The sequence below is a fragment of the Orcinus orca genome, chromosome 5 (genome assembly GCF_937001465.1).
Source record: "Orcinus orca chromosome 5, mOrcOrc1.1, whole genome shotgun sequence".
NCBI lineage: Eukaryota > Metazoa > Chordata > Mammalia > Artiodactyla > Delphinidae > Orcinus > Orcinus orca.
In genome coordinates, this window is record NC_064563.1 from 44,794,124 (window position 1) to 44,817,920 (window position 23,797).

The 23,797-nt window shown below is 42.1% G+C and overlaps 1 protein-coding gene and 1 long non-coding RNA gene across 4 annotated transcripts in view; one reads left to right on the forward strand and one right to left on the reverse strand.

The window, feature by feature from the left end:
- The window catches only part of LOC117197478 (uncharacterized), a 30,599-nt gene extending 15,051 nt beyond the window's left edge, over positions 1-15,548 (reverse strand). For 2 of the 3 annotated variants that reach the window (XR_004478124.2, XR_007477651.1), the window contains exon 1: positions 15,099-15,179. This is a non-coding gene — a long non-coding RNA (uncharacterized LOC117197478). Of the gene's footprint in view, positions 1-15,098 lie in introns of all 3 variants that reach the window. The other variant, XR_007477652.1, reaches the window with a different exon arrangement.
- Positions 14,762-22,263, forward strand: IL12A (interleukin 12A). The gene is made up of 7 exons (XM_004281851.4): positions 14,762-15,180; positions 15,834-15,988; positions 19,180-19,293; positions 19,651-19,692; positions 19,768-19,809; positions 19,912-20,055; positions 21,581-22,263. Exons 1-7 carry the CDS (start codon positions 15,165-15,167, stop codon positions 21,731-21,733), a joined length of 666 nt encoding a protein of 221 aa, XP_004281899.1. The 5' UTR covers positions 14,762-15,164; the 3' UTR covers positions 21,734-22,263.
- Positions 22,264-23,797: the final 1,534 nt, after the last annotated feature.

A 23,797-nucleotide genomic window follows, 5' to 3' on the forward strand; every position in this document is an offset into this window, starting at 1 on the left:
AAATAAAAATTACTCATAATCCATTATCTGCAGATAGGCATTGTTGACATTCTGTTGGATTTCCTTCCACTTTAAACATCATTATGATCGTACTATACATCTATGGTTTTATATCTCTTTTTCACCTGACAACAAATTCTGAACATTTTCCCCAAAATACGTTTTTAATATTATTACTAAAAGATGCACAATGTTCCAGCTATGCCTTTGTCATAATTTATATTATGTGCCTATTATAATTAGTAGAGACCATTAGTTTTCAACCTATATTATAAACTCTTATAAATAATGTTGCAGTGAACATTCTTCTACATAATCATTGTCTAAATCTCTGAACAATGCCCTAAACTAGACCCTCAGAAGTGTAATTATTTGGTCAAAATATATGATTTTCTGGTTTTGTTTTGTTTTTCTTTTTTTTTTTTGCGGTCCGTGGGCCTCTCACTGTTGGGGCTTCTCCCGCTGCGGAGCACAGGCTCCGGACGCGCAGGCTCAACGGCCATGGCTCACGGGCCCAGCCGCTCTGCGGCATGTGGGATCTTCCCAGACCGGGGCACGAACCCGTATCCCCTGCATCGGCAGGTGGACTCTCAACTACTGTGCCACAAGGGAAGCCCTATATGGTATTTTTTAAAGGTTTTTGATAAGTATTTCAAAACTGCTTTCCAAAAAGTTTATATTAACTTACACTCCCCTCCCACTACTCTAAACCATCCCTCTCATGCCACTGTATTTTAAGAGAGTAGCAAAGTTATGCTGGGTTCAAATCCCAGCTCTACTGTCTTAGGAAAGTTATTTAACCTCACTAAAGCTCAGTTTCCCTGTAAATCGAGGATAGTAACAGTATCTAGCTCATAGGGTTGTTGTGAGGATTAAATTAAATAATATAAAATTGCTTAGTACGGTCCCTAGAACATATCATGTAGTCAATGTTAGCAACTATTACCAGTAACCAGTAAAATCACCCTTCCCCTGATCATTCCAGAGTAATATTTGGGTACAAAATCCCCTAAACACAGTCAGAAAAAGTACCAAGCTTCCCTGTTTAACAAGACTGTTTAAGTAGCTGAAGTCACTCAATTATTGTATCCATACACAAAGCCTCAGCATTCTAAAAATACTAGCCTATTTGGTTTCCACCAGGAAGCAAAGACGGTCTTCTGAAAGGTGTTTTCTGCCCTTTATACATTATTTTAACAATGGTATGCTTTTCTTTATTATTTCAAGGGAAACATTTATTTAAGGGCCAATGGCTCAAATTTGGATTTTTTTTTTCCAGCAAGAGAAGGAATCAACATAAACAGCCTTGTAATTCATCATCATAAACAGATCTCATAAGCATCAATCTACTACATTTTGGCCAGAGCCTCTCAAAAGAGATCAACGTTTTTTTAAAAAAAGTCCCTGAGCAACTTAACAAAGAAAAAGTTATTCCAATTAATGTGAAAGGTCTAGTGGAATTTTGCTTAGAATTCAGTGAGTTTTTTGTTTGCCTATTCCCAGAATTTTTGGTTGAGATGATCCTAAGATAAATAAAATCACCTGTAGAAAGTTGTTTATTAGATAGATGCCCTAAAATTGTTGCATGAAATTGGTTTAGCTCTATTTAAATACAAAATAGATCAATTTCACGTGCTTTATGAGAATACATTTGCTTAACCTTTTTATAGAGTTAAATATTTACTGGGTGTGGGAACATTAGTTCTCAGCTTCTGGAGAAACCACTCAACACTGTTCTGTGTCCATTGTCTAAAAGGATATTACTACCAGCGGGATAAATATACAGAATGTGCTCTAAGGTCTCTGGAGCTCCTTGACATTGGGTAAACTTATGCCACTGGTTAGGAGAGAAACACTGGGGCATTTCATGCTGTGAAAACAACACAGGAAATGAAATTGTAGGATATCAGAAAAGGCCCTGGCTGCTACTTTCACTTGGAGTTTCTCCTCTGGAAATTTACTAAACAAAAAGCTTTGGTCTGACACCAAAGATAGCATGTGAGAACAGAAAACTGATTCAACTCTTCCCTTTCTGATGTACAAATATGCCCAATGCTTTCCTGTCCTATTTTCCTTCTCCCTACTCTGAGATCAGTGTTATCAGACCCTGTAAATTTCCCATGCAGTGGGTCCCAAATAAACAGAAGTATACGATTACAAACAGTTGGGTTTAGACATCTTCCTGTTCAACTGCTTTGGCCAGAAAAGATGGGTAATTCCTCCTGTGAGACAGATTAGAGAAAAATTCTAACTTAGAGTTGTCCAGAACCTGAATGAGAAAAAGGTACCCTTTCCTCCCTGCTGCAGTGGGTATCCCTTAGCTCGACAAGCAAAGCACAGGATAGATTTTGCCCTAAACTATCTCTTTGGGCTGCACAATCGTACTGTGTATCCCTAAATTTCATTTTCATAAATGCAATATGTTTTGCTGAATTCTTAACGGTAACACAAGAAAAGCAACAGGACAAATGATAAAATATAACTTCAGACCTCAGCTTTACACTGGAAATCAAAATGTTTTATTGTGGATCTGCATGGGCCCAGCTCTGTGAAAGGCCTGCAGGGGATACAAATGGAAAAGAAAAATCCAGTGAGTTCCTGAAGGATGCTATGGTATAAAGGTCTCTCTGTATATTTGTTATCGCTTGTTATAGATCTGGGGGAAGGGAGAGAGAAGAGTATCATACTACATTCTCAATAATAAGAACTTGTTTAATGTCCTATGCTTCTGTTAAGAGTGACCTCAAAAGTCAGACCACATGGATTCAAATCCCAGCCCTGCTACTTGCTAGCTATATGACTTTCAGTGACTGACTGAGATGCCCCGTTCCTCAGTTTTCTCATCTATAAAAATGGGGATGATAATAGTAATGACTTATGTTATAGGTCATTACTATTATTCTGTGTCCGTCACAGTTCTTCTAGTACCAAGGACAGTATATTATTTTTAAAAAGGAGAACACCATCAGTTGTCATAATCACTCTGAATTTAAACTTCAACTTTGGAACTCTGAGCAGACCCTGTATTTAAAATGGTTATTTGGTTTCTATTTCTAGCCATGGCAGGCAGCTTGTAGAAATAAAATCCTCCCATGAGAACACCTAGAAGAGTTAAATTTTTAAAAAATTGTAATGTCTGCAAACATTGAAGAGCCACCAAGGCAGCCCGGGCTTGAAGGGTCAAGATGCTTGAAAGAAGGCAAACTCACTGACATAAGCCTGACATTCTACAATCCCCACTGAGTCGTCTGCTGACTCATCTTTACAATGGATAGAGGGCAGAGAAGCTGAGCAGAAGCTTTGGCAGAGTCACTGGAGAGACAAATATGGGAGCTCAGGGCCACCAAAGGAACCAGGACTTGAGATGCCAAGATTTTGGAGGGAGAGAAATGCAGAGAACTGATTTAAATAGAATTATCTGCTTTGGGACTTCCCTGGTGGCACAGTGGTTAAGAATCTGCCTGTCAATGCAGGGGACACAGGTTTGAGCCCTGGTCCAGGAAGATCCCACATGCTGTGGAGCAACTAAGCCTGTGCATCACAACTACTGAGCCTGCGCTCTAGAGCCCACGAGCCACAACTACTGAGCCCACGTGCCTAGAGCCCATGCTCCACAACAAGAGAAGCCACCGCAATGAGAAGCCCGTACACCACAACGAAGAGTAGCCCCTGCTCACCACAACTAAAGAAAGCCTGTGCACAGCAAAGAAGACCCAATGCAGCCAAAAATAAATTTTAAAAAAACATTAAAAAATAATAAGTAAATAGAATTATCTGTTTTTTGCCTCTACATATTTGCCAGTTAGTAAGTAGAACAGGCTAAGAGTTAGAGAGGCAGAACAAAAAGTGGCAGTTAAGAGACTGAGAAACTAAACAGAGCTAATGACAGTACCACAGTGCTGGATAAATAAACATTAGCATTCAGAGCCTACCAAAGCAGAGTGGCCATGGTAAACACCTTCTGCTTTCAGTTGGAACTGATGGGACTACATCCTAGAAATAAGGGTAAATAGATATAGACCAACCTTTGTAAAGGCTTAAAACCCAGCCTCAAGTAAGCTTATTCCCTGATTGGTTTAAGGTATTCTGCTTTTAATCTGTCTGCCAGAGTTAACATCATTGAGAGTCTTTACAGTTTTTCATATGCAATGTCTGGCATTCAATCAAAAATTACCAGGCATACAAAGAGACAGGGACAAGAGAAAAAATACACAATAGAAACAGACACAGAGATGATCCAGATATTAGAATTATCAGACACAGAATGTAAAATAACCGTGATTGACATGTTCAAGAAAATAGATAAAAGATGGAGAATTTCATCAGAGAACTGAAATCTATGTATTACAAAAAAGCCAAATATAAATTCTAAAACTGAAAAATTCAACAAATGAGTTCAAAAACAGTTTAGACAGATGAAGAATGCATTAGCAACCTGGAAGATTGGTTGGCAGAAAATATCCAGATGGAAGCATCCAAACCAAAAAAGAAGAAAAAAAGGTGGAAAATCACAAAGAAAAGCATGTAAGACATTGTGAAAAGGTCGAACATATATGTAATTGGAGTTCCAGAGTGAAACTGAGTTGAGAGCAATAGGAGCAATACTTGAAAAGGTAATGACTAAAAATTGTTCAAAACTGATTTAAAGGGATCAAGGTATAGATTCAAGAAGTATTACAGGGCTTCCCTGGTGGCGCAGTGGTTGAGAGTCCGCCTGCCAATGCAGGGGACACGGGTTCGTGCCCCGGTCCGGGAGGATCCCACATGCCGCGGAGCGGCTGGGTGCGTGAGCCATGGCCGCTGAGCCTGCGCGTCCGGAGCCTGTGCTCCTAAACGGGAGAGGCCACAACAGTGAGAGGCCCGCGTACTCCAAAAAAAAAGAAAAGAAAAAGAAGTACTACAAACCTCAAGCAGGATAAATACAAACACACACACACGCACACACACACACACACACACACAGAGACATCTAGGAATGTTCATAACCAAGTTTCTGGGAAAACGAAACAAAACAAAAAAGAAAATCCTAAAAGCAGCCAGACTATCTTCCCAAATTACCTTCAAAGAAGCAACAATTAAACAGCAACTTAGAAACAGAAACAGTGGCAGCCGGAAGACACTGCAATAACATCTTCAAAATGCTGAAAGAAAATAACTGCCAAACAACAATGTATTCCAAATATTGAGCCAAAATAAAGACATTTAAGACAAACGAAAGTTGAGAGAATTTGTTGCCAGCAGACCTGTGCTTTTTTTTTTTTTTTTTTTTTTCCTCCAGTACGCGGGCCTCTCACTGTTGTGGCCTCTCCCGTTGCGGAGCACAGGCTCCGGACGCGCAGGCTCAGTGGCCATGGCTCACGGGCCCAGCCGCTCCGCGGCATGTGGGATCCTCCCAGACCAGGGCATGAACCCGTGTCCCCTACATCGGCAGGCGGACTCTCAACAATTGCGCCACCAGGGAAGCCCAGACCTGTGCTTTTTTAAAAAAAAGAAGTCTAAAAAGAGCTCTTCAGGCAGAAGGAACATTATCTCTGATAGAAGACCATACAAATGTGGAGGAATGAAAAATGCTAGAAACTAAACAAATAAATAATGACTATATGAAACTATAAAAATGGCTGTTTGGGGACTGTAAAAAGCTAGTAGTAACCAGCCTACTTTTCAGGTCTTGTATGTTGAGAAAGGTTCATTGTTTTTTAAGAAGCGAAAAAGGATCATCTTAACTAGGAATATTTCATTTCCTTCCAGTTAGGAGCCTTACAGCATCACATGCTAACCCCGACCCTTCTACTCACTGAAGAATAAGGCATGTGATGGGCCCTTGAGGGATTATTTAAAGCCTCATTAGTCACTGTTTAGAAGCCAACGTCACAAAAGGAAATAGCAACATGCTAAGGGCAATGCTGCTGTGTTACAGGGCTCCACCCATTGTCTCACTGTGTGTACATTATCCCAATAAGTTGCCCCAACAACCCCACCAGGTAGGTGTTTTCCTCCCTATTGTATAGAAGTTCAGAAAAGTTCATGAAATTGCCCCAAATTGCACAGTTAGAAAGTGACGGAGGCTGGATTTTAACCCAGTACTACAAACAAAGCCCATGGTCTTTCCACTCTACCAGGCCAGAGGCTAGAAATGCTCCAGCCAGTAAACTAATGTGAGTGCACATAATAGTTAAAAGAGAAGATCTAAATGTGCATAGCACACATGTAGAATATTCTTCAAAGTAAGAGTGAGAAGATGGAAGGATGGATGGATGGATGGATGGATGGAGTCAGACACAAAAGCCCCTGCCTCAGCAGTAGATGGTTAATCCACGGACAGATTCAATGTTTATATTATAAATCAAGCAAAAATGCTGAAACTTAGAGAAAATTCTCTGTTCAAAAGCTGCAGCAACATGGATGGACCTAGGGATTATCATGCTAAGTGAAGTAAGTCAAACAGAGAAAGACAAATATCATTTGATATCACTGATATGTGGAATCTAAAAAAAAAATGAAACAAATGAACTTATGTACAAAACAGAAATCGACTCACTGACATAGAAAACAAACTTATGGTTACCAAGGGGGAAGGGGAGCAGGAATCAATTAGGAGTTTGGGATTAAAATATACATACTACTATATATAAAATAGATAACCAGGGACTTCCCTGGTGGTGCAGTGGTTAAGAATCCTCCTGCCAATGCAGGGGACACGGGTTCGATCCCTGGTCCGGGAAGATCCCACATGTCGCAGAGCAACTAAGCCTGTGCACCACGACTACTGAGTCTGCGCTCTAGAGCCCATGAGCCACAACTACTGAGCCCATGAGCCACAACTACTGAAGACCCCGCGCTTAGAGCCCGTGCTCCGCAACAAGAGAAGCCACCGCAATGAGAAGCATGCACACCACAAAGAAGAGTAGCCCCCGCTCGCCGCAACTAGAGAAAGCCTGCGCACAGCAATGAAGACCCAACGCAGCCAAAAGTAAATAAATAAATTAATTTTAAAAAATAGATAACCAACAGGACCTACTGTATAGCACAGGGAACTATACCCAGTATCTTATAATAACATATACTGGAAAAGAAACTAAAAAAGAATATATATATATATATATATATATGTCTCTGAATCACCTTGCTGTACACCTGAAACTAACACAACATTGTAAATCAACTATTTTTCAATAAAAATTTAAAAAAAAAGCTGTCAGAATGTGCCCAGCAACTCTCTTAGCAGTTCACTTCACCTGCCATTAGGTGATCTTTCAGAATACAAATTAAAAAAAGCAAAAAATAAATAAAGCTGCAATATATCTGCATGTTAAATAATTCAAACAGTACAGAGGATATTAAATAAAAAGCAGGTTTTCCCACTACTTCAAAAATTCAATCTCCTTCTCCAGAGGAAATGGTCATTGATTTTCTATGCTCTTAAGAGTGTAGATCTATGTTGATACTGTACCTATATCTATGTGTATGTATATATATATATATATATATATACTTTTTTCCTTGCACAAATGGAAGCATATTACACACTGTTGTGAACCTTGATTGTTCACATGACTTTTCACATAATGAAGATTGTTTCTAACACACGTATAAATCTAATTCAATCTTTTTAATAGCTACATTGAAAAATTCATTGAAAAGATGAATTAGGCTTTATTGAAACAATTCTCTATTAATGGACATTTAGAATGTTTCGAGTCTTTTGATATTAAAAATAATACTTTTAATGGAAATCAGTCTTTATGTATACTTGCAAATAGTTTACAGGATAAATACTTGGAAGTGGAATTGCTGAGCAAAAGTATATATTTTTTATTTTAATAGCTATTGCCAACTAACCCTCCAAGTATATGGCACTGGATTATACTCCCTCCAACAGAATATTGAAACCTATTTCCACATACCCATAAGTCATCAAACTTTCTAGTTTTGCAAATTATAGGTTAAAAATCATATCTCGTAATTTTAATTTGCATTTCTTTAATTTTGAGTGCAGCCGAGTATTTGTCATATGTTTCTAAGTAATTTGTATTTTTCTTTCTTTAAACTGTCTATTCATAACCTTTGCCCATTTTTTATTGGATTGTTGGCTTTTTTTTTTTTTTTTTTTTTTTTTTTTTTTTGCGGTACACGGGCCTCTCATTGTGTGGCCTCTCCCATTGCGGAGCACAGGCTCCAGACGCGCAGGCTCAGCGGCCATGGCTCACGGGCCCAGCTGCTCCACGGCACGTGGGATCTTCCCGGACTGGGGCACAAACCCGTGTCCCCTGCATCGGCAGGCGGACTCTCAACCACTGTGCCACCAGGGAAGTCCACTTTTTTCTTTTTAATATTCATATTCATATACTAAGGAGATCAGCCCTTGATCTGTCATACACCGTTGCAAATTTTATTTTTGAGGTTATCATTTGTCTTTAAATGTTATCTATGGTATCTTTTTCTCGTAGAGATGTTTGTTCTTTATATAGTCAAATTCATCATTTCTTTTCTTTTTAATGTCTAAGCATCAGGTGATAGCATAATGCATGACGCTGCAATGCCCAGGAGCTGTATCAGTTTTGTTTGTTTAACTGTCTCAAGATGCAGAAAAGTTTGCAACAATATTCATAAAAATCTTTATTCTGGAGCATCAGTAAGCAACAACAACACCTTTCCTGGAATATTTTCTTGAAGACCACTGTTAATACTTTTGAGGTTCTTCAAGACAGCATGATAACATATGGATGTTGCCTGTAGAAACAGCGCTATGAATATTTAGGACTCTCCTTCCCCCCTCATTGGGAAGTTGCCACTTAACATTTAAAAGAGTGCAAAGAGTCAATTGTGGAAGAAACTGGTGAGTGTGTGCCTTAATCCAAAAATAATAACTGCACCTCTCCTTGTATAGTGATATCTCATAGCGATGACACTCTACCACTGTACAAAAGTCTTACCTGGTCATTATATAATCTGATTCATATGACAAGGCTAGACAACCAGGGATTACCATCTCCATTTTGCAGATATGAAAATTAGGAAAGGCAGTGGCTTGTCTAAGCTTACATGGTTACCAAGTCGCAGAAGGGGCCTAGAACCTAAGTCTTTTGATCATAGATGCAAAGTTACTTTAGACTCTAACGTAGCCTCTCTGGCTCAGCTCACTACTATTCTCCCTGCTGCTGAAACACCTCACCACCAAAGAAGAAATTGCTCCATGGAACCAGCCTCATCAGCATGTCATGTTTGAGGTTGGTATATGCAGCAAGGAACATAAGGCTCTGCCTCTTAGCCAACAGGTCACCTTTTTTTTTTTTTTTTTTTTTTTTTTTTTTTTTGCGGTACGCGGGCCTCTCACTGTTGTGGCCTCTCCCGCTGCGGAGCACAGGCTCCGGACGCGCAGGCTCAGCGGCCATGGCTCACGGGCCCAGCCGCTCTGCGGCATGTGGGATCTTCCCGGACAGGGGCACGAACCCGCATCCCGTGTATCGGCAGGCGGACTCTCAACCACTGCGCCACCAGGGAAGCCCACGTCACCTTTTAAGAGCAGAGCTGTACTGGACCCCACACTGTCAGATGGCTTGCGAACACCAGCTGATTTATGCTCAAATTCAATAGCCGCTATAGAATAGAACTACAGGAAATCTGACAGCAGAGTCCTTGCTATATTGTGAAGGACGCTAGTGTTTACAATACCTACCTACAGATTCACATTTACAGTTTCAACTGATCACAAGTCTCTTTGGAATCTCACTTCTTCCAAGAATGGGCTGCCACTCTAAATTATGGCACCAGAGATACAGTCCCAAGTCTATTGTTCAGAGCCTATGACTACGAACATGTCTACTCATGGAGAAGAATAATGATGAAAGCAGGTAGCCTGAGCTACTACTGATATTTAGTACTATTGCAGGTATCCAGCACTACTGATAATTTGGATGGTATAACTTCTTTTAGTTTGGGGAAGCGAGGAGCCATCCTGTGTACTGTAGGATGTTTAGCAACATGTTGCATCAATTCTCTACCCACTAGATGCCAGTAACAACCCCCTTACCCCATTATGATAACCAAAAATTTCTCCAGACATTACCAAATGTCCCCTGGGTAACAAGATTGCCTCCAGTTGAGAAACTCTGATACAGAGCCTTAATACATTCTGCCAAATTCCTGAAAAGATCTTTGATTCCCAGTGATGGATCTATTAGGTGAGATCTCAGGTTGGCCCACTGCTCAAACTGAAAGGGAAAGGAATGACTAATAGAAAAACTACCTGAATATACTAAACTACAATTAAAGTTTGCAAACAACTATCAAGTTATCTGCTTAGAAAGGGTGTCTTTACTTATCAACATTTTGGGCAGAATAAGGACTTCAGATGAAGAGGATTAAGTTGATCATATTCTTCAATTCATGACATCACAGGTCCCTTCTTTTATATGTGTGTATACTTATATTTATATATTTTATTTATCTCCATTCCTTATTCTCATTCCCATCACTCCTCAATGGGACCTATCCTAATATGTTTAACACGTATCTTTTTGTTTGCAGGTGTCCTTGTGTAATGTGTAAAATTTTGAATACATTCTTCTCATTAAAGTATATGGAAGTCCACAATCACTTACAATTCTGAAACCTCCCAGCTTTTGACACCAAAGGTTTATTTTTCTTAAGCTCACTTAGCAGCAAAATATGACTCATGGGATGTGAGGTTATTTGTAGCCTTTATCCACTTAATGTACATTTTGCTTAATGTACATTTTGCCATTCCTACATTTTGCTGCAGAAATATTGTGTTCAATCATGAGATGTTACCTTTTCACTTTCTAAAATCCAAATTTTTTTGTATTCCCAAACAAATCTGACTCCAAGAGGTTTAATTGTCTACCTCTAGTGTTATATACAGATCTTACCCTGTTTTTATCTTTATGTTTTTACCCAGTATTATGTTTTAAAGACCTACCCATATTGATGCATGTACATATAGTCCATTATTTCTAACTGCTGCAGAGTACTCCATGAAGTGGATCCCTCACATTTCACCTACTCATTTACCCACTGGTGGGCAACTAGATTGCCTTCAACTCCCACCACTACGAACAGTGACTTAAAGAACACCTTCATATACAGGCTTTATGGACCTGTATAAGAATCTCTTTGGGATGTACATGCCAAGATAGAATGCTGGGTCATCAGGTATGCATATACTTAATCTGACCAAAGCTAGATGCCGGAATGCCCTCTAGTATAGCTGCATCAGTCTACTTGCATTATAGAAAAGATCCTAGAATCCTACATTTCACCAACATTTGTCAATATCCAATGTACTCATTTTTGCCAGTCTAAAAAGTACAAAGTGATAACTTATTCTTATTTTCTTTGGCATTTTATACCTTATTCTTATTTTCTTTGACATATTTCAGATTATAATATATCTGAGCATCCCATGATGCTGGTTAGCCTTTGGGGTTTCCTCTTTGTACACTGCCTGTTCCTAAGTTCTGCCCATTTTCATTGGGGTTTCTTTTTCTTGCTGACTTGTAGGAGTTCCTTGTATACTCTCCTATTGGTTTTAGACATTGCAAAATATCTTCTCCCAGTCTGTCAGCTATCTGTTAACTTTGTCGATGGTTAACAGGAAATTATACTACAGAAATTCTTAATTTTTATATAATCAAATTTACGAATATTTCACTTATGGCTTGGGGCTTTGATGTTTTTAAGAAGTCCTTCCCACTCTTGAGTGACAAAGATAGCCTCCTACATTTTCTTCTACTATTGTAATAACTTTACTTTTCACATTTAGTCTTTAACCTACTTCCAAGTGGCTTCACTTCTGTATGTTGTTTTAGGTTGGAGTCCAGTTTTATTTTTCACCTTACAGCGAGAATTTTCTAGTAAACAATCCATGCTTCCCTGATCGTCCTGGGTGCTATTGTATCTTTATACTAAATATGCATATATATGAATCTGTCTGTAATTTTCTATTTTGTTTCAAAGGTCCATTTGGCTGTCCTTTTGCCAAACACTATTTTTCTTATTATTGCTCTGAACTATGTCTTTATATCTGGTCGGGTTACTCCCCCATCTTTATTATTCCTTTGCAAGCTTAACTTAGATATTCATGGGCTTTTATTCTCATATATTTTAGAGTAGGCTTATTATTAAGTTCTTCAGAAAAGTTATTTGTAATTTGTATTGCAATTGCATTGAATATGTGAATTAACTAGAAGAGACTTGAGCTATTTACATCTCAAGATCTTCCACCCAAGGGTATGTGTTTCCCATTTAAATTAAATCACTCTATGTTCTCGATTAAATTTTCTCCAAAGACTATTTTATGTTTCTACTAACCCATGTAATAATCACAACAAACCTATGGTACTTTTATTATCATCATTTTCCAGACGAGGAAACTGAGCCCACAGAGATAAGTAACTTGCCCAAGAGCACACAGCAAGTAACTAACAGAACCTGGATTCAAATAGTTTAGAGTCCATATTCTTAACCACTGTACTGCCTCTCCATCTACAAGCAGTTGCTTTATAGTTTGGCTGCTACTGTGAATGGTATTTTCTTTTTATTACTGTCTATTTATTATCTGGTATATTATTTGTTATTATATTTTCTAATTGGTTGTTGCAGATGTAGAGAAATTTGGTTGATTTTTGAAAGTAGGTATTTGTATCCAGTGAAGACGCTGAATTCTCTTATTAGTTCTAGTATTTGATCTGTTGTTTCTGTTGTTAATAGTGACACTTTTGTCTTTTATGTTCTGGTTTTTAAATCTCTCATTTCTTTTTCTTTCCTTATAGCATTGGCCAAGACTGCCAGTACAATGCTAGATATCATGTAGTAGTAATCATGGGCAAAGAATGTCTCTTATAGAAAAGTAATGTTATCCCAGAAGAAGGCTGTTGTTCTATCTTGGCTAAAGGATGTGCAGCACATCAGAGAACTTTCACAAAAGTATAGGCAAAAACTGTGTCTGGTGGCCAAGAATCCATTCTGAGCAGAGGCCCTATGCTCATTTATGCTGCAGAAATTACTTTTCCATAGGAGGTGGCCCTTCCAAGGGAGAAATAGCTCAGCTGTGATAAACTTGACTTCATCTGACTTAAGTACATTTAACTCCATCCTAAACTCCTATGGCAACAACACAGCTCAGCACCTGTCATTTGCTTCACACAGTCTGCTAGATGCAATTGTTTCTGACGATGCATTGCTCTCTATTCCCAAGGGGTAATTCACAGACTGCAGCATTGGAAGGAGCTTTGGAGATCAACTATTGCTCCCATTTTACACAGATCTACAAGTCCCTATGGTGGGTACCTCATCACCCTTGAGCAGATGATCTGCTAGGGGGACTGATGCCAACAACAGAGAGAGTTTGAATCAGACAAGGGGTTAACACAGCTTTCTCCTTTCTCCTAGTTGGCTTCATCACTCCATCTTCAGTAAAGTTTGGCCCTGCCAAGTGTTCATGGTAACATCCTAAGGCTTACCTCATCCTTCCCGACTTCAACAGGGACCCAGAGGAAGCACCCTCTCTTATCTCCTGTATTCCAAAAGGCTTATCCCTATCCAAGTTTAGTGCCTCTGCACAAAGGTGGGCACTGGCAGCTCCATTGTGAAGTCCTGGGGCTTTAGTGCAGTCAGATCCATCAGAGATGCTGAGTGAGTGACCAAACACACCCCTCCCTTTCACACATACCCAGGGTGACTAATGCTCGTGGTACAAATGAGTGAACTGAAAAGTCCCACAGGAACCTCAAAGCCAACACATCCAAAGTGGAACTTCTCAGTGTCTCCTCCAAACTCACTCCCCTCTCACAGTAACCCCTGTGCAGGAACTGGAACAACCTCCATTCAGCCATTCTCAGCACCTTCCTATCCCTCTCACCTGAGGAGTTACCAAGTCTTTGTCCCTCCCCACCCTAAGTATCCCTCTTGCCCACCCTCCATTCTGAATAGGGCCTTGGCCACGCCCTCCCACTCCTGACCCCTGGTATCCATCCTCCATACTACTGTTGAAAGATCTTCCCATCATGCAAATCCAACCATGTCTCCTGCCTAAAACCCTAGAAGGCTCCCCACCACCCTCACCAGAATGTACACTCCTTAGCACGGCATCTACTACCCTCACGGCACAGCCCCATCACCCTCGCCAACCTCACACCCTGTATAGGACTGCTAGATCGCCACCTCCCTCTACCTTCCTTGACTGTACTTCTGATCCCTGTTCCCTCAACCTAGAACCTGCATCCCATCCCACTGGAAGCGGTCTAATGCCTACTCACCCTTCAACATTCAGGTCGCAGCCCCCTGCTTCTGGGAGCTTTTGCTGCCCCCTCACCCCCGTTGCTCCTGCTGACGTGCCCTCTCTCTGGCCTCTCCTGCCAAGACCCTGCACATCCATCCCACTAAATTGTAACGATTCTCTCCTGGACACTGTAAAAAAACTGGATTCTCTAGGAGAGTAGTTACTGCATAGCCAGTCTGATTTTCATCCCTTTCCGTGTTTAAGAGGGTACCCGGGAACAAAACACATTGAGTCAGATTTCGTGTGGGAGTGCCCCCAAAGTGACCTGTTCACTGCTGGGTGCCCCGCACCTGGCACACCGTGGACTATCTGAATAAAGGAATGATAAATGAATGATTTGCCCACCCCCCTCCAGAGCCAGGCCAGAGGTGAGGGCTCATCCTGGATATAGATGGAGAGCGGGTGGCCTTACTCGGCGCTCCGTCGGGAGGAGGCGCTGCAGGGAGGCGGGGCCAGGGGTGGGTACCTGGGGGCGGGGGCCGTCCGAGGGTGAGGGCCAGGGGTCGGGCTTGCCCGGGGACCCCGCGCCGCGACTCTGCGCGAATTTCTCTTTCGTTTTGGGCCAGGCCGGAGGCGGCGGGGCCGTCCCGGAACGACTGCGGCCGGGCGCACTGGGAGTTAATCCGAAAGCGCCGCAAGCCCCGCGGGCCAGACTCCACGTGTCACCGAGAAGCTGATGTAGAGAGGAGACAGAGAGAGAAAGAAAGCAAGAGACTAGAGTCCCGGGAAAGTCCTGCCGCGCCTCGGGCAATTATAAAAATGTGACCCCCCGGGTCGGCCTTCCAGCCACCACCCTCACCTGCCGCGTGCACCCGTCTGCGTCCAGCTGCCCGCTCGGTTCGGTGCCCCCGCAGCGCCGCTCAGCATGTGCCCGCCTCGCAGTAAGTAACCAGCCCGAGACTAGCGCTCGGCGCTTGGGTGGGGAGGGGCGGCGGCCGGGAAGAGGAGGCAGAAACTTGGGACAGGCTCCGCGGAGCCTGGAAAGCAGTCAGCAATCTTCGGGCAGAGGAGAACGAAAGGAGGAAAGGCATTGCGGACTTACCCTGCGCTCGATAGGATATCGTCTCTTTTAACCTTGAAAGAGCCCTGTGAGCTAAGTATTATGCCCACTTCACTGATGAGAAACTGAGGCCCCACGGGATGGTTTCTTGCCCAGGGTCCTAGGCTACAGCTCTAAGAGGGCAGATCCCAGCCGGCTTCAAAGCGAGGCTTTGTCACCCCACTGCTTACAAAATACTGGGTCGCTTCACCACCTGGCCTCACTTTCCCTCCTCCTGAAATGGAGACTTTCTCTGGGTGAACTCTGTCCACACCCCTATCTGAACTCACAAGGTGGCCGTGACAGCGAGTAGGTTTCTAACGCTAGCACAGAGCGCTGTCCTGCAAGAACCCGATTCATCTCTCAGTTGTTGAAGGAAGACTGGAAACGGGTGGAGGGAGGCAGGTGCCCAGAAGAAGTGGATGGGTGGAGATGGCCAGAAGAGATGGAAGATGGAGGTAGGCCAGCTCATCCTGCCCCTCCGTTCCCTTTCAGGACTCCTCCTTGTGGCCACCCTGGTCCTCCTCCACCACCTGGACCACTTTAGTTTGGCCAGGAGCCTACCCGCCACCACAGCGGGCCCCGGAATGTTCCAGTGCCTCAACCACTCCCAAAACCTGCTGAGAGCCGTCAGCAACACCCTTGAGAAGGTGAGCTTTTCAATGTCCTGGTTCCCACTTAGCAGCCTCTGTAGTGAAGGGGCATCTCCGAACCCCTGGTCACCTGAAGGAACTGCAGGAAAATTGTGGAAGTTAATCAGGAGCTGTCAAGAGAAGAAGAGGGGCCTTCCCTGGTGGGGCAGTGGTTAAGAGTCCGCCTGCCGATGCAGGGGACGCGGGTTCGTGCCACGGTCCGGGTAGATCCCACATGCCGCAGAGTGGCTGGGTCCGTGAGCGATGGCCGCTGAGCCTGCGCGTCCGGAGCCTGTGCTCCGCAACGGGAGAGGCCACAACGGTGAGAGGCCCGCGTACCGCAAAAAAAAAAAAAAAAAAAGAGAAGAAGAGGGAACTTTACACATGGCCCAACTATAAGCTAAAGAGTTGCAATGAAACTGTGTCTCCAGAGAAAGCAGGAGGGGTAATAAATTATAATGGCATTCGTTTGGGCTGTGTCTACACAGAGGAAAGTGGATACTTACAGTGTTCCTTGTAGCCTGCCAACAGAGATGGAATTGTGTCAGGCCCACACTGTTCCTCTGACATACTTATCAATCCAGGAAACCGCTATTAGGGGCGGCCTGTGTGCTCCAGGGCTTGCGAAGACGAATTAGCCTTGTGTCTAATGCTCCTCTCCAGCTTCCAGTCTGGTGACTCGGCTTGTTGCTAGAGCATCACATTTCAGGGAGCTCGTGACAGTGCACATCCAGGCTTCATTTTCTGGGGAGAGAGTTATCTAATTTTATTTACAGCTTCAGTCATCTTTTTAGCTTTCATATTTTAATGTAAAAAAAAATTTTTTTCTTCCTTTAAAAGCACTCCAACATCTATTGCTTTTGCTGCAACGGCCTAAGACTGGTGTTTTAAAAGATGTCCTTTTGCCTTCTTGCTCTCTAGTAAATCTTCCTTGAAGATTTCTAGCTTGTTGCTTTATGAATATCTTAAAGGAAGCTCAATGCCACGAGTCCTTCTTAAAGAACTCTTTTTTTCCCCTTCTAATCTTTCATAACTTGCTGCCAGTTTTTCCTTACAGTTCAATCCATCTTAATTAAAAAGGCAGCTCACCAAGTGAAAACTGCAGAGATAGGTGCTTTGATTCCTAAAGAAAGGTTCCATATGGGTAAAATTTAGGAGCTCCTATTTAAATAGATGCTTTATGTAAAAAAGCTGACTCTTCTATTCCCAGATGCAGCACCAAAGGTGAAAGATTGCAGAACTCAATTTGATTTTTTAATATGATTCCTGCATCAGTTTTGCCAGAACAAATCAACTGGCTACTTGCAGAGAAAATAGAGGTGGCAAATGCATGTGACTCACAGGCCATATCTAGTCCACAGATCTGTAGAGTTTAGCCATGTCTTTTTTATTTCATTCTGAGTTTTATGCCATTGAAAAAGTAGACCTCCCATATAAGGATCCAAATTTCCAGCTTCTCCTGAAAAGATCTGAAAAACTATAGCAGTGGGCCCACATTTTCAAGTCTAATTTTTTTTGGCTCTATTTATTCATTTTTTTCATTCAACAAGTACTTATTGAGTGCCTACTGTATGCCAGGCACTATTTTATAGATTCTTGAAGGTCCTCTTTTTTAACCATGCAATAGTAATAGAGAGATAGTCGCCGTTTTCATTTTGGAATAAAGGAAAGCAATTATCACAGAAATAAAACTATTGTGTTATTTGGAGATTTTTTTTTTCTTATTGAAGTATTATTGCAAATCTAACTTTCTAGAACCTGCTCAGGATAGCAGCTGCCTCGATCTGCTTGACCACCTCCAGGAACAGTGTATTCATTTTCTATTGCTGCTGTAACAGATTACCACAAATTTAGTGGCTTTAAACAACACAAATTTATTATCTTACAGCCCTGGAGTTCAGAAATCCAAAATGGCTCTCACTGGAGTAAAATTAAGGTGTCAACAGAGCTGTATCCCTTTCTGGAGACTCTAGGGGAGAATCCAAGTTTCTTGCCTTTTCCAGCTTCTAAAAGCAGCCCACATTCCTTGGTGGCCCCCTTCCATCCTCAAAGCCAACAAATGAGACTTGATCATGGTGCATCACTCTGAGCTTGACTCTCTTGCCTCTCTCTTCTGTTTATAAGGACCCAGTGATTACACTGGACCCACCCAGACACTCCAGGATAACCTCTCTATTTTAGAGTCAGCTGATTAGCAAACTTAAATTCATCTGCGACCTTAATTCGCCTTTGCCACGTAATGTAACCTCGTCTGTGGTTCCAGGGATTGGGAGGTGGCTATCTTTGGCAGGGGCATTATTCTGCTTACCACAGACAGGAGTTTTACTACTTGTACCCCAGCATGTTCTGTACTCTCAAGCTTTGATTCATGTCTCACGCTGCTCCCTCAGCCTGAAATTCCCCCTCCTCTGTAGATGCCCCATCTCTGGGGAAGACTTTGCTTCCTTTCCACCCCCTTCCCAGAGCCTTCTGACCCTTCTCAGCCCTTCTCACTTGCCAGCATGTCTCCTGGTCATTTGGGCACTTGCCTGACTCCACAGCTGAACTTGGAATTCTGGGCGACATAACATAGTCCCCTTCTTTGTCACCTTCCTTTGTACCTAGCACAGTGCCTGGCACACATCAGACTTGTTAAATGGAACAATGATCTCGCTCTTCAATCAAAAAGTCATCGACTTCTCAATATCATAATTATAGTCAACATGCCTGTAAGATGACGTGTGTGTGTGTGTGTGTGCGTGCGCGCACGCGCGTGTGTGTACACCACATATTAAATCTCCGCTTGTCTTTAAGGTTGCATGTTTGTTATGTTCATCATGTAGTGACCTAACAGTCCCCCTTTAGAAGCTCTTCTTGAAAAAGATATTCATAAAACACAGCCATGCTGACAAAAGGAAAAAAACGTTTTCACCAGAAGCAAGTGTCACAGCGTGGTGTAGAGGCTGATTAGCACAGCCTGTTGAAATGATTTATAGTGTTTACGTAATGGAAAAACATATCATCCAGAGAAACATGTCCTAAGCAAAAGGGGAGGAGGGATGGAGAGAGAGTGTACATGATCGGTTTCCTTTTGTCTTATGAAGACCCTAAAATTCCTACAGATCAGAGGTGGAGGTCAAGGGCAGCCGGCTCTAGCTTTGGTGCCAGTGCCATGCGGAGCTGGGTGCCTCATTAATCTTGTAAACTGGGTTTCTCTTTATGTTTTACAGGCCAGACAAACCCTAGAATTTTACTCCTGCACTTCTGAAGAGATTGATCATGAAGATATCACCAAAGATAGAACCAGCACAGTGGAGGCCTGCTTACCACTGGAATTAGCCACGGTATAGAGGGTTTTCCTCCCAAAGCTTGTAATACAGTTAAGAGCTGTGCATCAGACCTCGTCTTCTTCCAAAAATGTGCATGTTTCTGGGGTCCATCACCATGGGACTTTAACAGGTCCCATTGTAGAAGTTCAATTTGGAAAAAAAATTTATAAAAACATGGTTTTTCACAACAGTGTGAGATATACTTAACAGTACTGAACCATACACTTAAAAATAGTTAAAATGGTAAATTGTACATGTATTTTTTACCACAGTAAAAAAAAAAAAAGATGCTTGAGAAGAAAAGTCAGAAAAATTTACATTAAGAATTAATGATTAATGTCTTTGATGTTTTTTTTTTTTTTTTGGCTCTAGAATGAGAGTTGCCTGGCTTCCAGAGAGACCTCTTTAATAACTGTAAGTCAGAAAATTGAAGGTTTTAGCTCATGTTATGAATTCATGTCATTGACATCTGATTATTTTTTCTTCTAGAATGGGAGTTGCCTGGCTTCCAGAAGGAGCTCTTTTATGACGGTAAGACACAAAATTCTTTCCTCAAATGCAACGGCAGGGGAAGGGGGGGTACGTTTTTAGCCCATCTCAGTAGTTCCTTCCCCTCTTTGTCGTATTATGCAGACCCTGTGCCTTAGCAGTATCTATGAGGACTTGAAGATGTACCACATGGAGTTCCAGGCCATGAACGCAAAGCTCCTGATGGATCCTAAGAGGCAGATCTTTGTGGATCAGGACATGCTGGCGGCTATTGCTGAGCTGATGCAGGTAAGGCCTTCTTCATGCTGAGACCGCCAGCCAGGGTCCCTGATGAAGGGGTGTACCATCAGCCCTTCCTGGGTTGGGGGAGGCCTGAAATGCCCCCTTCTGAAGCCAGCTACATATTGGGGGAGACAGCCTTGGGGGCACCCTCTAGAGAGAGGGCAACGTAAGCAGGTCACATTAAGGAAAGCAGCCTCCTGCTTGTGGACCATGCGGTACGCACCAGGCTCTGGGCAAAGGTGCATACATTTCCTTACGCTGTCCCCTTGGCAACCACTTGGGGTCTGTGCAGATGAGGAGACCAATGCTTAGAGGGTTAGCCACTGGTCTGAGGTCACACAGCTTGGAAGCGGCAGAGGCAGGATTTAAACCCCCATCAAAGGGATTCCACTGCACTCATCTTCTCATGCATCTCTAAAGCCTCTGGGATGTACATGCAAGGGGCTGGCATGCATATCTGCAAATACTGCTAGAGAAGACAAGCGGGGCTGGTGCCTGGATATGATGCGTGCTGAACCAAAATGTGAATGAAAGAAAAGAATGACCTATCACCTGGGGACAGCCACAGTGTTACTCATAGACAAGAACGTGCTTTGTAACTTTCTGAACCACCATAGCACATGATGCTAACATAAAACACAGAATTATCCACTTAAGAAAGAGCAGGGTGAGTGCCATGTTGGCCAGGGCATGGGATAAAAATACGGCATCAGAAATGATCGTCTGAAAAGAAATTTATTTCATTCACCCTTTTTAAATTTTTTTTTGGGGGGGGTACCAGATTACTGGTTTGAAAGGCAGTGAACACCATGCAAGTATCAAAGAATGTTACCATCTAGAGAGTTGTAGATGATATTTCATTTTCAGGACCAAGAGTCGAATCAGTTCTACCAGTAATCAGACAACTATGCCCAGACCTTTTGTCCCTCTGTGCCTCAGTTTCTTCCTCTGTAAAATGGGATGACTTTACCCACCCTACCTTTCTTTTAGGCTTTTTGTGAGGAAGTACAAGCAAAATTGCTGATCATTGTGCAAATATATGGTCTTGCATTGTGTTATCAAATTAAAGGGCTCAAACTGTCAGGTTTATTTATCTCACACGAATAAGTGTCTTTAGTCAACAGGTCTGATACTGACTGAGAGTTTCCAATCAATAGCAACCCATCACCTCCCCGTTCTGAAAAGGATGCCGCTTCTTAATGTAACATATAAAAATTAATTACATATCACAGCAGATGTCATCTTAACAGAATTGTTCCTTGCTAAAATACAACTCCCACTGATGATTTTCTAAATAGCTTTCAGGGTCTTTTCAGAGCTCCCTGAAGATCCGTGTGCCTGGATAATGAGCATTTCTGCTCTCAGGTTCTGCCTGCCCATCTGGCTGGGAGTAGATTTGATTTGGTTTAGGAGATGCTGTGAGGGAGTGGGTTGCAGGCTCTGAGACGTGTATTGGCTTCACCCATCTTTATGGATGAACGTTTTAATTTTGGAATACTGTCTATGTCATGCTCAATATTTATTCTCCTAGGCCCTGAATTCCCACAGCAAGATTGTGTCACAGAAACCCTCCCTGGAAGAACTGGATTTTTATAAGACTAAAGTCAAGCTCTGCATACTTCTTCATGCCTTCAGAATTCGTGTGGTGACCATCGACAGAATGATGAGCTATCTGAGTTCTTAAAAAGCTGAGGTCTCTCCTAAACTTAAAGTCATTTTTATAAATATTGGAACCAAAGAAATTGTAATAGGGCACGGGTTAAGAACTGGGGCGGGGGTGGCTTGACCTGTTCCTACTTAAGCTGGTACAGGAATTCTCATGCTTGTTTACATTAGTCATTACTCCAGATTTGCAGGATGTGACTGTTCTATCCACATGATTCCTTTGATCAAGTCTATTTCATATTTACTATGGATAAGTTATTTTTAAGTTTTCATGAGCAAATTGATGAAGGGAAATGTCCTCCCAGAACGTGTTTTTCCCTTTAATAGAAGAGCAAGAATTTATAAGCTATTTCAGTACCAAAGAGTTTGTAGGAACAAACACTCAAGCATAATTTATTTTAAAATATTTATTTATATAATTTTGTGTTCATGAAAGCATGTGAACTTATATTTATTTATGTTATATTTATTAAGATATTTATTGTCAAGTGAATTTGAGATATACCTTATGTTGTTTTAAAATAAAAGGACTGAATTAAAGTCATTCTCATATTTTTCTAACGTGATTGGAATATTGGAGTGTTAAAATACACATCATGGGAAAACTGAAAACTCTGATGAAATTTGAACAAAATCACCTTAGAAAGAATGCCATGATATTCTTACTCATTTCCTAGTTCCTTTAGTCTCACATTTTAAAGGGAGCCTCATAAGGCTAGATCTGACTTAATACTGAGGCCGTTGAGTGAGTTAGTTTTTGAGAATATACTTTATTACTTTTGTTCAACATCTGAATCTAAATATAAAATACATAAAAATGTTTTTCCCTATTAACCACAGCCCCATAACATACTGTGCATTAAACAAATACACAATAATATCCACCAACTGGGAAAAGCATCATTAAGAGGTCTTCTAGTCAAATTATTCTAATTTTTGTGACCCTTTGGGCTCTCAGGGGGAAGTTGCTTCTAAATTACAACTAGAAACACTCTCCCTTTGCTTTAAATTAGATAGAACTTCTGCCTGAACCACATGGATAACTGCCTTCCTCTGGCTTAAGAGATGTGCTTTTTAATTCTTTAAACCATGAGAATTTTAGAAGATTTACTTGATGGAATACCATGTAATTTTCAAACTCTGATAATCACATTCCTCCTTAATATGAAAAGGTCATAAGAAATGAACGATTCAGAGTCCGTCCTGTCCCCCCTACCTTTCCTCATGTGAATCCTCCCCTCCAGAGCTCAATTCTTATCCCTGTAAACAGGGAGGGGAATGTGTATGGCCACCCCAGGTCCTCACTTGTGGGGAAACATACGCGTTTTTCAGAGTCTCGCCCTACTTGATGTACAGTTAGATAGAAATCATCAAGCTGGATCCCATCACATACCTTCTTTTCTTGAGGAATTCCTCCCCAAGCCTGGATGACGGGCAGGTGATTCACAGGTGGGAGCTTCTTGCCTTTAAGTATCGGTTTTGGGGTCGGCAGCTTCGATTGTGGCGAGAACTCATGGCTTTGATGAAGCTGGAACTGTAGAGTTGCTGCCATCCCTGCCCCGACCCTGCTTTCCTCTCCTTCCTCCCCTCCCCCCGCCCACCCATTGAATGGCGACTTGTCTGTTGTCTGGCTGGTTGTCTGTGCCCAGAAAAAAGGAGAGGAAAGCCTATTGACTGTGCTACAGACTGGGTTTATACAAAGGGACAAAGTGGCACACAAAGGGTTGCTTTCGTTCTAGAAATTGCCATGACATATGCTTCAGAAACATGACTGGCCCAAGAAACAACTTCACAACTAATTCCATTCTTCACTACACGGTCAGTTTTCTGGGGTTTTTGTTTTAAGCCTGGGTCTGCCATTTATAACTTGTATGATGTGGCCATGTTGTTTTGCCCTCACCCTACCCGTTTCCTCTTCTAAGTGAAGATAGGGACTTCCCTGGCAGTCCAGTGGTTAGGACTCCGCACTGCCACTGCAGGGGGTACGGGTTCGATCCCTGGTCAGGGAACTAAGATCCCGCAAGCCACGCGGCCGGGCCAAAAACAACAAAAAAAGTGAAGATACTACTAGAACCTTGATCTG